The 14030-nt window shown below is 37.9% G+C and overlaps 1 protein-coding gene across 5 annotated transcripts in view; it reads left to right on the forward strand.

Annotated features, from left to right (window-relative positions):
• KCNQ5 (potassium voltage-gated channel, KQT-like subfamily, member 5) overlaps positions 1–14030 on the forward strand; it is a 771186-nt gene that overhangs the window by 594957 nt on the left and 162199 nt on the right. For all 5 annotated transcript variants that reach the window (XM_006835755.1, XM_006835757.1, XM_006835759.1 and 2 more), the window contains exons 4-5: positions 10959–11134; positions 11390–11515. In XM_006835755.1, coding sequence (XP_006835818.1) covers positions 10959–11134; positions 11390–11515 — 302 coding nt within the window. The remainder of the gene's footprint in view (positions 1–10958; positions 11135–11389; positions 11516–14030) is intronic.

Consider the following 14030-nt stretch of genomic DNA (forward strand, 5'->3'; position numbering starts at 1 on the left):
TGAAGAAAATTGAAACAAGTCCATAAGAGTCAAAATATGAATATAGTCCACCTCAATTTAGAGACTATCTGAAGAACAGATTTGATACATTAGAATTAATGACTAAGACCAGAAGATTAATGGTATCACATCAAGAATATCATATATGAAGAGAACAAAAGGTCATTACAAAGAACAGAAAAGAAAGAAAATACCAAAGTGAATATCAGAAGACTCTGAAACTTGTTCTTGAGTGTAGAGAAGCTAAAGCAACTGTAGAAAATAATGAAATAAAAGAGCTAAAGAAATGTTCAAAGGGCAACTTGAGAAGACAAAGTCAAGTATTAAAATAAAATGTGCAAAACCCTGGAGTTAGAAAGTCTAAAAGAAAGAACATATTCAGCATTTCTCAAACTAAAAGAACTGAAGAAAAAGTTCAAGCCTCAGGTTGCATTTTTGAAACATTTTATGGGCATTAGACAAATCTGTTGCATAAAACCTTTTAAAAGTATTGAAGAGCAAAGATGTCAGCTTGAGGACTAAGGTGCACCTGACCCAAGCCATGGTATTTTCAATAACCTCATATGCATGTGAAAGCTGGACAGTGAATAAGGAAAACCGTAGAAGAATTGATGCATCTGAGTTACGGTGTTGGAGGAGAATATTAAAAGTACCATGGGCTTCCAAAAGAACCAACAGATCTGTGTTGGAAGAAGTACAGCCAGAGTGCTCCTTGGAGGCCAGGATGGCCAAACTTGGTCTCTCATACTTCGGACATATTGTCAGGAGGGACCAGTCATTAGAGGAGGATATCATGTTTGGTAAGGTGGAGCTCTGGTAGCATAGTGGTTACGAATCGGGCTGCTAACCTCAAGGTAGGCTGTTTGAAACTATCAGCGGTTCCACAGGAGAAAGATAAGGCGTTCTGCTCCCGTAAAGATTTACAGCCTCAGAAACCCTGTACAGGGTCACTGTGAGTCAGAACCGACTTCACGGTACTTAACAACAAAGGTGGAGGGTCAGAGAAAAAGAGGAAGATCCCCAGTGAGATGGATTGACAAAGTGGCAGCATCAATGGGCTCAAGCATGGCAACAGTTGTGAAGTTGGCCCAGGACCAGGCAGTGTTTTGTTCTGTTGTACATAGGGTCGTTATGAGTCAGTACTGACTCGATGACACCTAACAACTATGGGCAAAATATTGAATGACATGGGAAGCATCTAAAGAAGATGGAAGGAATACACAGAGTCACTGTATCCAAAAGAATTCGTTGATGTTCAACCATTTCAAGAGATAGCATATGATCAAGAACCAATCACAATATAGGAAGAAAAGAAGTTCAAGCTGAACTGAAGGCATTGTTAAAAAACAAGGCTCAAGGAATTAAGAAGTTTCAACAAATTAATGCAATGCTAGAAGCAATCACTCATCTATTCCAAAAAAATTGGAAGACAATTACCTGGCCAACTGATTAGAAGAGATCCATATTTGTGCTCTTTTCAGAAAAAGATGGCCCAATAGAATACAGAAATCATCAAACAATATCACTGATATCATATGCAAGTAATATGATATCCGTGATACTGCTGAAGATACTTCAGAAACGGTTGGAGCAGTATATCGACAGGAAACGGACAGAAATTCAGGCTGGCTTCAGACGAAGATGTTATTGTTGTTAAGTGCTGTTGAGTCTGTTCCAAGTCATAGCCACCAGTATAGGGTTTCCAAGGAGCAACTGGTGTGTTTGAACCACCAACCGTGTGGTTCAAACCGACTTTGCAGTCCTGCACTTATCCTACAGCACCACACCATGTCATTGCTAACATATGGATTTTGAGTGAAAGCAGAGAATACCAGAAATATGTTTGTATGTTCTTTATTGACTATACAAAAGCATTAGATTGTGTTGATCATAACAAATTATGGATAATATTGCAAAGAATGGGAATTCCAGAACACTCTATTGTGCTCATGAGGAACCTGTACATAGAAAAAGAGGCAGTCATTCAAACAGATCAAGGGGATACTGAGTGGTTTAAAATTAGGAACTGTGTGAGTCAGGGTTGTATCCTTTCACCATCCTTACTTAATCTGTTTACTGAGCAAATAATCTAAGAAGGTGGATTATATGAAGAAGAACATGGCATCAGGATTGGTAGAAGACTCATTAGCAATCTGCCATATGCAAATAAACCAATCTTGTTTGCTGAAAGCTAAGATGACTTGAAATACTTACAAGTGAAGATCAAAGACTAAAATCTTCAGTATGGATCACACTGCAATATAAAGAAAATGAAAATCCTCCCAACTGGGTCAATAAATGTAAGCATGATAAATGGAGAAAAGATTGAAGTTGCTGAAGACTTCACCTCACTTGGATCCATAATCAACACTCATGGAAGCAGTAGTCAAGATATCAAACAACATAGTGCATTAGGCAAATATTGTGCAAAAGACCTCTTTAGTATTTTGAAGAGCAAAGGTGTTAGTTTGAGAACTAAGGTACACCCAATGTCAATATTTTCAGTCTCTCATATGCATGTGAAAGCTGGATAACAAATAAGGAAGACCAGAAAAGAATTGATGCATTGGAAGTATGGTGCTGGCAAAGAATAGTGAAAGTTCCATGGACTGCTAGAAGAACAAACAAATCTGTCTTTGAAGAAGTATAGCCAGAATGTGATAGAAGGGAAGATGGCGAGACTTTGGACATGTTATCAGGGAGGTCAGTTCCTGGAGAAATACATCATGATGTTAAAATGGAGGGTCAGCGAAAAAAAGGAAGACCCCTGAAGAGATAGAGTGATACAGTGGCAGTAACAACGGGTTCACACATAACAACAATTGTGAGGATGGAACAGGATCAGATAGTGTTTTGTTCTGTTGTGCTTAGGTTCACCATGAATTGGAACCAGGTTGATGGCACCCAACAATAAGGCATTGCCATCTTCAGTGTATGACTCCTAAGGGCATCCATGGCACCAGCTGACAGTTAGGAAAAGGGCATCTGGTTATGGCACAGTGCTTCTCCTTATACTGGAGATGTTTCATTGCCACTTACCTTCCTTTATCTGGAACTAGTTACATCAGCCCACATAGAGGCAGGTCACCTGGGAAATGAGGTCTGTAGATTGGAAGCCACTTCCTTTTAACAGTTTTAAACCCTGGAAAGGAAGTTAACATCTGTGATGAATAACACACTGTTTTTGTTACAATGATCATTCTGAATAGTAAAAGCAAATACATTTTCTAAAGAAGTATATATGTTTTTTAAGCCCACACAGCCGCTCCTTGGGAGAAAGATAAGGCTTTCTACTCCCGTAAAGATTTACACCCTCGGAAACCCTGTTACAGGGTCGCTATGGGTCGGAACCAACTTGATGGCACTTAACAAAAAAAAAAAAAAACATCTAGTTGGTGGGCAGTTCGAAACTACAAGCTGTTCCACTGGAGAAAGATAAGGTTTTCTGCTCCTGTAAAGAAACCCTGTGCAGGGTCACTATTAGTTGTAACCGACTCCACGATATTTACCACCAACAACAACCATCTCTTTGATCCTGAGTCATAGTGACCCTACACAGAGTTTCCGAAATTGTAAATCTTTAAGGGAGCACAAAGCCTCATCTTTCTCCTACAGAGTGACTGGTGGGTTTGACCCTTTCACTTAGCAGCCCAATGCTTATCCCAAGGGTCCACCCAAGGCTCCTTAAATAAGCATATAAATACACCAAAATTAAATATATTCTGAGATTCTTTAATGATTACAAAAAAATTTTAAGCCTGAAGTCTTTCTAGATGGTTTTTAGAAGTCAAAATACTTACTCTCTGTGGTTTACCTCACAACTTAAGGTTTTGAAGTGTTCAAACATGCTTTGTTCCACTCATACAAGTTAATCCTTCCTATTGTGGCTTTTCAATGAGCCAAGAGTATTAAAATAGACTCTCTGCTAGGTGCATTATATTGTGTAATTTTAGCAGCACAGCATAGAGCTGCAAATGCCATTGACCTTAATCCTATCGTTAGGCCCCTAAGAAGGTAGTCTTGAATGTGAATCCACTTTACGTTGTTGTTCTTATGTGCCATGTTATGTGTGATTCCAACTCAGAGCGACCATAGAGATCAGAGCAGAAGTGACCCATAGGGTTTCCAAGGCTGTAATCTTTACTGAAGCAGCCTGCGACATCTTTCTCCCACTGAGCAGCTGGTGAGTTCAAATCTGTGACATCTTGGTTAACAGCAAATGTTTAACCACTGCACCACCAGGGCACCTATCCACCTTATGGGTTCTTTTGCGTATTTCAGTGAGTGATCCCCTTTAGACAAGGGCCCAGGTGATCAATTTACGTTGGTTTTAATGATCAAATGATACTGGTACCAAATGCCAGTGGAATGTAACAGTAAGTCCCTATGGAATCTTGGTGTGGTGCTGCAGGTTAATGTGCTGGACTGCAGATTCAATTTAAACTGCAAGGTGGGCTGTTCAAGTTCACCAGTCCCTCCTCGGCATCCCTATACAGGATCACTGTGAGTCGGACCTGACTCAACGACACCTAAAAACAACAACAAATGTGTTTTTCCTATGTTTACAGTGTATACTTCATTCAGTGTATACTACATTTTTGCAATGTCCTCAAATCTCCAAAATTCATCCATAAAATCATTGTAAATGGTTTAGTAAGAATGTGAGACTACTTCTTAATACCTCATAAATCTGTATTAATATTAGGGCTGCTTTTAATCAGTAACTATTTCTTTGCTACTTCCCTACTTGTCCACATTTGTTTCCTTTGGAGGAGGAAGATTTCAGGATTGCATTGGGTTTTTTGTTTAGTTGGGGTTTTTTCATGCAATTTAGAGCTCCTCCTTGTTTATTAGCAGTTCTATTTCTTTCTCTAACCCTGGTTTCCCTTGATGCATCCGTAGAAGTACCATCTGTTTTTAGCATCATTTTATTTCTGCTTTATCCTCCTGCACTTCTATCTTCCCAAGATGGTTTGTATGATAACAATTTATTATTACTTTATTATCCACCTGTTTTCACAGCCTCCCACTCTTCCTCCCTGTCAACCCCTGAATTTTCTCTATGCAAGTCCAGTTTTGGAGTCAAGTAAGGTCAAACTATGCCACATATGAACGTTGTACTGTGCCAGCTACTTTTCCACTATAACCCTTGGTTTCTTCATGTGTAAGAAAGAGATGGAAATAATGATATCTATCTCATAGGATTGGTTGGAGACTTAAATAAAATAATGTGCATTATGCTTTCTTAATCACATCACTATTGAAATTTTAGGATGGATAATTTTTTGTTGGAGTCCTGGTGTGGTTCTGTAGGAGACGCACTGGACTGCTTAACTGTAAGGTCAGTGCTTCAAACCCACCAGCCACTCCTTAAAAACCCTATATAGGATCACTATGAGTCGGAACCTACTCAACAACACTTAACAACAACAATTCTTTTTTAAAGTCTCTAGTTGGCAATTGACTGCTAACTCGAAAGTTAGTAGTTCAGACCTGCCCAGCAGTACCAAGGAAAAAAACACTGGATGATCTGCTTCCTTCCATTAAGATTATAACCAAGGAAGCCCTATGTAACAGTTCTCTATAACACCATTATAGAGGTCACCATTAAGTCAGAATTGACTCAAGAGCAATTGTTACATGCCATCGAGTTAGTTCCAGCTCACAGTGAGCCTGCATAAGATGTCCTAACAAAGGAACCACGGACCTTGCAATTCGTAGTCCAGTGCTTTTTATGGGGCTTTGATACTGGACTGTCCTGCGCATTTTAAGACATTTAATAGCATCTCTGGCCTTTCCCCACTAGGTGCCAGTAGCAACCCACCCACTCCCCCATTTGTGAGGACCAGATTTGTCTCCAGACCTTTCCACATACCTTCAAGGAGGAAAACTCATCCTCGTTGTATATAAAGAATTTAGCACAGTACCTGGTGGATAGCAGGCACGTGATAAATATTTGTGTAATAAATGTGTGGATGATCAGATGGATGAATTAAATTATTTTTAATCCAACTATCTAATATAATGCTCAGCATTCAATAACTTTTAATGAATAAGTGGACAAACAAATAAGTTTGGAACCAGTGAGTTCTAAGGACTATCTGTTGTCCCTACCTAGACCAAAATGCAATATGGTCTCTTCACTTTCAGCTCCTAATGTTTCAAAAAATATTTAGATCATTTAACAAATTGTACAGCCTAAGCTACTCTTGCAATTTAACATACGTGTGTGTACAATAAACATATATAAATAAACATACATACATATCCCAACTGTTAGTGAGATTTACTTAAATAAACTTCAATGGGTATATAATAGCTATGAACTATTATGTTATAGTAGAATTCAGCGCTAAATATCAAAGTGATCCTTTGATTAACATTAAGAATATTTTAGATAGATAACCTATTTATCAAGCCATTGATGCAGTAACAGAAAGAAGCTCAAGCTACATCTAAGTGTTTATTAATCTAAGTACACTCTATAAATACTCAGTGAGTGCCTACCATGTTTCTGGCACTGTGCTAGATACTTGAAATACATCAGTGAACTAAACAAAAATACAACCCTATGACACCTACATTTTAGTGTTATAGTCTCAGAAAAATAGGCAATTTAAGATTAAAGTCACACCACTAAAGTAAAGTACTAGAGGAATAAAAGTAATTGACCACAAAAATAGAGAACACAAACTAAAAATTAAATTAAAGATGGAAACTTTCAATGAATGCTTCGAACCCATCCAGTGGATGACTCTCACAATTAGTGACTACTTTCACACTTTGCCATTTGGTTTCTCATCTATGATTTAATTTTACTGTACTCTGACTTTCTCCCCTGATCTGAATTTCAATGAGGGTATTAAATCAAACCTGTGGTTACCTTTGCATATTTTGTGACTTCAAACATTTAAATTATAATTTACTATTTGTCTAATTTTTAATTGTCTGGAACCAACAGTGTCCCTTTCATTTTTCTAGGTTTTCTCTAGTGAACTAACTTCATAACATACTTTTTGTGTTGTAATCTAACAGATCTGCAATATATGCTTTTTGTGCCTTGCTTTTAACATCTTAAAAATGGGATCTGTAAAATACCAAGGTCACAATGTTGTTATGAGAATTAAATAAGATCCTGTTATGTTGTTAAGTGCCCTTGAGTGGGTTCCAACTCATAACAACCCTGTATAAAGTTTCCAAAGAGGGACTGGTGAGTTTGAACCACCAATCTGGCAGTTCAAACTGAACTTGAGGTCCAGTGTTTATCCTACAGTGCCACACCAGGACTCCAAAATCTTTGAGGGAGCAGAAAGACTTATCTTTCTCCCTCAGAGCGGTTGGTGGGCTCAAACTGCAGACCTTGCAGTTGGCAGTCCAATGGATGGAGTTACACTAAAGACTAAAGAAAGTGCCAGACATATAGTGTGTGTAAGTACTATGTTCATCCCTTTTTCTATAGTTTTCTGCAACCCTATTTGCTTACTTCATTTATTTCACCATTTCTGATACTTTAGCATAGTAAATGGGGTATTATATCTTTTTCTTTCCTTTGTACAATTGGGAGGAAGCAGTGGATTTCAAATGAAAAATGAAACAAGCTATGTATCCAGCAGTACCATATAGAAATCCTGGTGTGGCATTGTAGACTATGCACAATGAAAAAGAATCAACTCAACAGCTCTTAGCAGCAAAAAGCCAAGGGCCATATGAAGGAGGTGTCTGTCTATAAATTGCTAATCTCAGGAGTAAATCCACCAAATGATGAAAACCAATACATGTGTCTATACGTAACTTTTTTTAAAATACCTTTTTTTTCTGATTACAAGAAAAAGGCTCATTGTAATAAAATTCAAACATTACAAAAACAAATAATTTAGAAACTGAAAAATCCTTTATCCACATGGTCACCCCATCCTTCAATCAGATAGACATAATTGACATTAAAAATATGCATATATTCTTGCAGATGTTTTTCTATTCATATACTCACATATAAGGAGCTCTGATAGCGTAGTGGTTACGAATCGGGCTGTGAACCTTAAGGTCAGCAGTTTGAAACTACCAGTGGCTCCATGGGAGAAAGATGAGGCTTTCTGCTCCCGTACAGATTTACAGCCTCAGAAACCCTGTACAGGGTCTCTATGGGTCAGAACTGACTCAACAGCACTTAACAACAACAACATACTCACATATAGCTTTATTAAAATAAGATTACATTTTACCCACTATTTTGTAACTTGTTTTTTGGGGATTTTTCCCCCATTAAAATGTCTTCAGAGTCTGTGCCAACACAGCTAGTTCTTTCTTATTTCCAACAGTATTGAGAGTAACTCAAGAATTCATTTTTGACTCTTTCAGTACTTACCCACAAATGCACCTCATGTGCAGATTTGATTAGAAAATGCCCTTCAGCTGATCACTGCCATCAATGGACTTTTTCTTTCCAAACAGTGACTCAAAGAGACACCAAGACAGTAACTTGAAAGTTCTTCTCAGTCCCTACAAAGATACGTAACAAGGAACCAGAACTTTCCCAGTGCAGGGAGAATTGAGATGAATGGTGAATACACATTTATACAATAGTATCACAGATACATTATAAATACAACACATTCAGGAAGTTTCTCCACCTTGGTGTATTTCTATACACCAATAATGTACAGCATACTTAGAGCAGGAAGGAAATTTTATTTTAAAATGTTAAGGTCAAGCTCACTTAAGTTCAAATTTCCATAGAAGGCTATTTATTCCCCTTCACGTCTCCCACCTCAAAGTCTACTTTCCCCTTTATTAAAAAAAATAATAATAATTTCTATGCTTTCATTAGTTACTCTTTTCTTTTTTATCTTACATTGCAAGCCAGATGTCAATATGTCAAACATTAAATATCAATCCTCATGCAATGAAGGGAGTATATAATTACATACATTGTTGTAACAAATGTAATATGATTTAATTTGTGCAGTGAACTTAATTGACTGACCAGATATAAAGAGTACCCTATACAGGACTTCTGGTGTGGCAGTCTAGGATAAGCACTGGACTGCTAATAACAAGGCCAGTGGTTCAAACCCACCAACTGCTCCTTGGAAACCTTATACAGGGTAGATTTGAGTCAGAACCTACTCAACAGCACTTACCAACAACAAGTACACACAATAGAATATTATTCAATCACAAAAAGAAATCATGTTCTGGTAAATGCTACAGCATAAATGAACCTTGAAAATGTGATACTTATAAGTCAAACACAAAAAGACAGATATTATACAATCCCATTTATATGAAACAGAAAAGGCAATGCATGGAAACCCGACAATCAGGGTCAAGTGGAGGCCTAAGGTACACACTGAACCACAAGGTAGATTTGAATCTCAAGGTCTGCAATTCAAACTCACCTGTTGTTCCTCCAAACCACTATTTAGGGTCACTATGAATAAGAACAAACCCAATGGTACTCAACAACAAGGTCAGGTGGGAAGGAGCCTTGGTAGCATAGTGGGTTATATGTCAGACTACTAACCACAAGGTCAGCAGTTTGAATTCACCAGCCACTTTGTGGAAGAAAGATGAAGCTTTCTGCTCTGTAACCCGATCTTTGCTAAAGATAATACAAAACGACTGCAAACACATATTGACAGAGAACTTCCGCCAGATTCAGAAGAAGGCGTAAAATGAGGGATATCATTGCTGATGTCAGATGGATATTGGCTGAAAGCAGAGAATACCAGAAAAATGGAGAAAAGGTTGAAGTTGTCAAAGACTTCATTTTGCTTGAATCAACCATCAACACTCATGGAAGCAGCAGTCAAGAAATTAAATGATGTATTACATTAGGCAAATCAGTTGCTCAAGACCTCATTAAAGTGTTCAAAAGCAAAGATATCAGTTTGAGGACAAAGGTGCACCTAATCCAAGCCATGGTGAAAGTTTGGACAGTGAATAAGGAGGACTGTAGAAGAATTGATGCATTTGAGTTATGGAGAAGAACATTAAAAGTACCATGGACTGCCTAAAGAACAAACCAATCTGTATTGGAAGAAGTGCAGCCAGAAAACTCCTTGGAAGCCAGGATGGCCAGACTTCGTCTCTCATACTTCGGACATATTGTCAGGAGGGACCCGTCCCTGGAGAAGAATATCATGTCTGGTACAGTGGAGGGTCTGAGAAAAACAGAAAGAACCCAATGAGAAAGACTGGCACTGTGGCTGTAACAATGGGTTCATACATAGCAACGATTGTGAGGTGGGCACAGGACACAGCAATGCTTCATTCTGTTGTGCATAGGGTCACTATGAGTCGTTACCCACTCGATGGCACCTACCAACAACAACAACCCTATACAGGGTTACTGTTGGCTGGAACCAACTCGATGGCATGCAGCAGCCAGGTCAGGTGGGAGGGGAAGATAGGAAGTCACTGTTTAAGAGGTACTGAGTTTCTGTTAATGATGCTGACATTTTTGGAAAATGAATAGTGGTGAAAATTGCACAACACAGTAAACATAATTAGAATAAATAAATTATATGCATAGAAGTAGTTGAGATGGCTTATGTTATTTATTTTTACCAATGAATTTTTTTAAAAAGAAAAGAACAATAAAACACACAGTCAAGGAGTCAGAACTAAGATGATAGATACTATTGGTCAGGTTCTCCTTTTCACTCTTCTATGGACAGAAAACTCAAGTAGCATTTTACAGTGCTGGGGTTCAGGTTCTGTTAATTTTGTGTGAAGTGTGTGACGCTATAGGATGAACACTGGACTGCTAAAGGCAAGATCAAGGTTCAAACCCACCAGCTGCTACTCAGAAACCCTATGCAGAGTTGCTATGAGTCGGAACAGACTAGACAACACTTAACAACACAATGAATCAAAGGGAACTTTCTGACACATTGTTTTGAGAAATAAAAATGTCTAGTCATGCTACTTATACAGTTTCAACCTGTTTCTTTCAGATACCATTGTTCTTATTGCTTCAATCGCAGTCGTGTCTGCGAAAACTCAGGGTAATATTTTTGCCACATCTGCACTCCGAAGTCTCCGTTTCCTGCAGATCCTCCGTATGGTGCGCATGGACCGAAGGGGAGGCACTTGGAAATTACTGGGTTCAGTGGTTTATGCACACAGCAAGGTAAGATTTGCTTTCTGAAATCTAGAATAAGCTCTTTAAAGTTTTTCATGGATTGCTGCAATGCTTAATAAACGCATCATAAACAAACTTAGTCATGTCAGAAATTAGTCAAAGTAATTTAGAAACATGATGTGTATTGGATTATTCAAAATTCATCATAATTGCCCAAAAAGTAGAAAAATGAATGGAATCATGCATATTTTTTCTTTTTTCAAAAATATTCCGTCTCTAATACTTCATTCTTATTATATCTAGGAATTAATCACAGCTTGGTACATTGGATTTTTGGTTCTGATTTTTTCATCTTTCCTTGTCTATCTGGTGGAAAAAGATGCCAATAAAGAGTTTTCTACATACGCAGATGCTCTCTGGTGGGGCACGGTAAGTATTGAGATCTGGTTTTTACACTGGATATTATGAAATGTTTCCTTTGATACAACTTAATGGTTGCTTTTAGTGATCTCAATAAAAATGCTAACATTAGAGTAGCAACTTTATGTAAGGCATAAAAAGGAATAATAATTAAAAAAGAAAATCACAGCATAAAAAATGGAAAAAAGAGAACTGATAATAATGTGAGATCAGCGATTATAACCTCGTTTTGTTATTGTTGAAATGCTTTATGGGACTTTACTTTATATTAAATGTATGCATTCATACCCAAATGTATTCAAGAAATTTTTTAAGTTTTGTACCTAACACACAGAAAGTGCATATCTTGTCATAAGTGTAAACATTGGCACGAAAGAAGAAACAACCTCATTTTCAAGCTTTCCACTCAAACCCTGCTTTTTTTTTATACTGTTGTTAATACTTTTCAAAAAATGATAAAATCATGATTTACATATAAAATTAACACATGCTAAGGATCTTATTTAACTCCTATTTTTTAAAATTAAGTCATTATTAATGAGGTAACCAGTAAGATGTTACAACCAGTTCAAAGGACTAGCCAAAGAACAGATACATTTAAAGACCAGGAATATGAATGTGCAAGGAAAAACAAAACTGGACTTTCCCAGTGTTCGAAAGAAGTCAGTGGAACGTCAGCAGACAGAATTTATTTACATGTCTATAGACAAGAATTATTTTGTACAGCTACTAGTTATCTACAATTTACAGAGTTGTAAAACAGCTCAGAGGCCATGAAAGGCACAGAGTCCCATAAAATCTGAATCAGATAACTAGAGAAGGGTGTGCTGTATACAAGGCAGAGTTTTCCATGGAAGCACATTGTAAAGAATGTTAATATTGCAAAGAATTTATAAAGCATTGCAACATGTGCCCCAATAAGAATGTCATTAGATAAGGAAGGTTTCGTAAAATGTGCAAACTGTATTTCTTTTTATATTATGCCTTTAAGGCATTCCAAAGGGGAGGTGTGTGAATATATTCAGAATTTATAGTTTTCTAAAGATTTCCCACACTGCTTTGCTCCAACAAAATTTTCTCTTATAGATCATTAGTAGTTATTTCTTGAGTATTAGATCATTGCCAAAATAAAATTATATGTTTTTCTAAAACTGTCATTGAAACCTTGGTAGGTTTTTAAAAATTTTTTTATCTTTAGAAGGACCTCTAATGGGTGTCGAGGTTAAAGTGCTCAACTGCTAACTGAAAAGTCAACAGTTCAAACCCAATAGCCATTCTGTGGGAGAAGGATGTGGCAGTCTGCCTTATGGGGTAGTTCTACTCTGCTTATAGGGTCGCTAGGAGTTGGAATCAACTTGATGGCAGTGGATTTGCTTTGGGTTTGGTCTGAAATTAACTATGTTATTGGAAAATGGCATCGTGGTTGAAAAAGTAAAGGGTCAGTTAAAAAGAGGAAAATCCTCAACAAGGTAGACTGACACAGTGTCTGTAACAATGGGCTCAGACATAACAACCAATGTGAAGATAGTGCAAGACCTGGCAGTGTTTCTTTCTGTTGTACTTAGGGTTGCTGTGAGTCAGAACCAACTCAATGGCACCTAACAGCAACAACTGGAAGGGGAGGAGAAGAGAAACTGCAGCATAAACCGGTATCCATGGTAGCATAGTGGTTACAAATCAGACTGTGTATGAACCACAAGTTCAACAGTTCCAACCTACCAGCTGTTCCATAAAAGAAAGATGAGGCTTTCTGCTCTCGTAAAGATTTACAGCCTTGGAAGCCCTGTACAGGGTTTCTATGAGTCGGAACCGACTCCACGGCACATAACCACCACCACCATTTTATAATCTGAGCATCTGAGCATAGCATCTGTCAGACCTTAAAAAAAAAAAAGATCACAAAAGCTTGGACCAGAATTTACATTTGTTTTGCAGTATTATTCCTGAGGAAAAAGTCTTGATTGCTAAGCTAAGTCTTGGTGTGGTGCTGCGGGATAAAGCACTGGACCGAAAGGTCACTTTTAACTACAAAGGTCGGTGGTTCAGATTCACCAGCCACTCCTTGAAAACCCTATACAGAGTCACTATGAGTCAGAACCGACTTAACGGTACTTAGCAACAGCAGGAGCAAGTACTCCAAGGAATGTTTACTCCACCTAGGACTTTGCTAGCACAATTACACCTCTATGCCAATGTTTGTAGCCCATCGATTTTCAGAAAATGTATTTCTCACCTTGGGCTGGTATTGACTGCAATTGAGCATATGGAATCTGAGGGCAAAAATTTATCTGAGCTGCTTCCATCTGCCAACCACCAAATAATTCCTAAGGTAGATGGGGGTGGGCAACAAGGTGAAGTAAGCCATACTCACTCAGATCCTCACTCTTCTTGTCAAGCTACAAGCCGAGAATCATCTGCCAGCTTCATCTCAGTGTAGAAATAAATGGCACACTCTCAATTAAAGTATTCATGTGCGTCAAACTGCAATAAAGAGATTTTGGAAATTTTTTGGAAGCTGTAAATG

The sequence above is a fragment of the Chrysochloris asiatica genome, unplaced genomic scaffold (assembly GCF_000296735.1).
Source record: "Chrysochloris asiatica unplaced genomic scaffold, ChrAsi1.0 scaffold00019, whole genome shotgun sequence".
NCBI classification, from domain to species: domain Eukaryota; kingdom Metazoa; phylum Chordata; class Mammalia; order Afrosoricida; family Chrysochloridae; genus Chrysochloris; species Chrysochloris asiatica.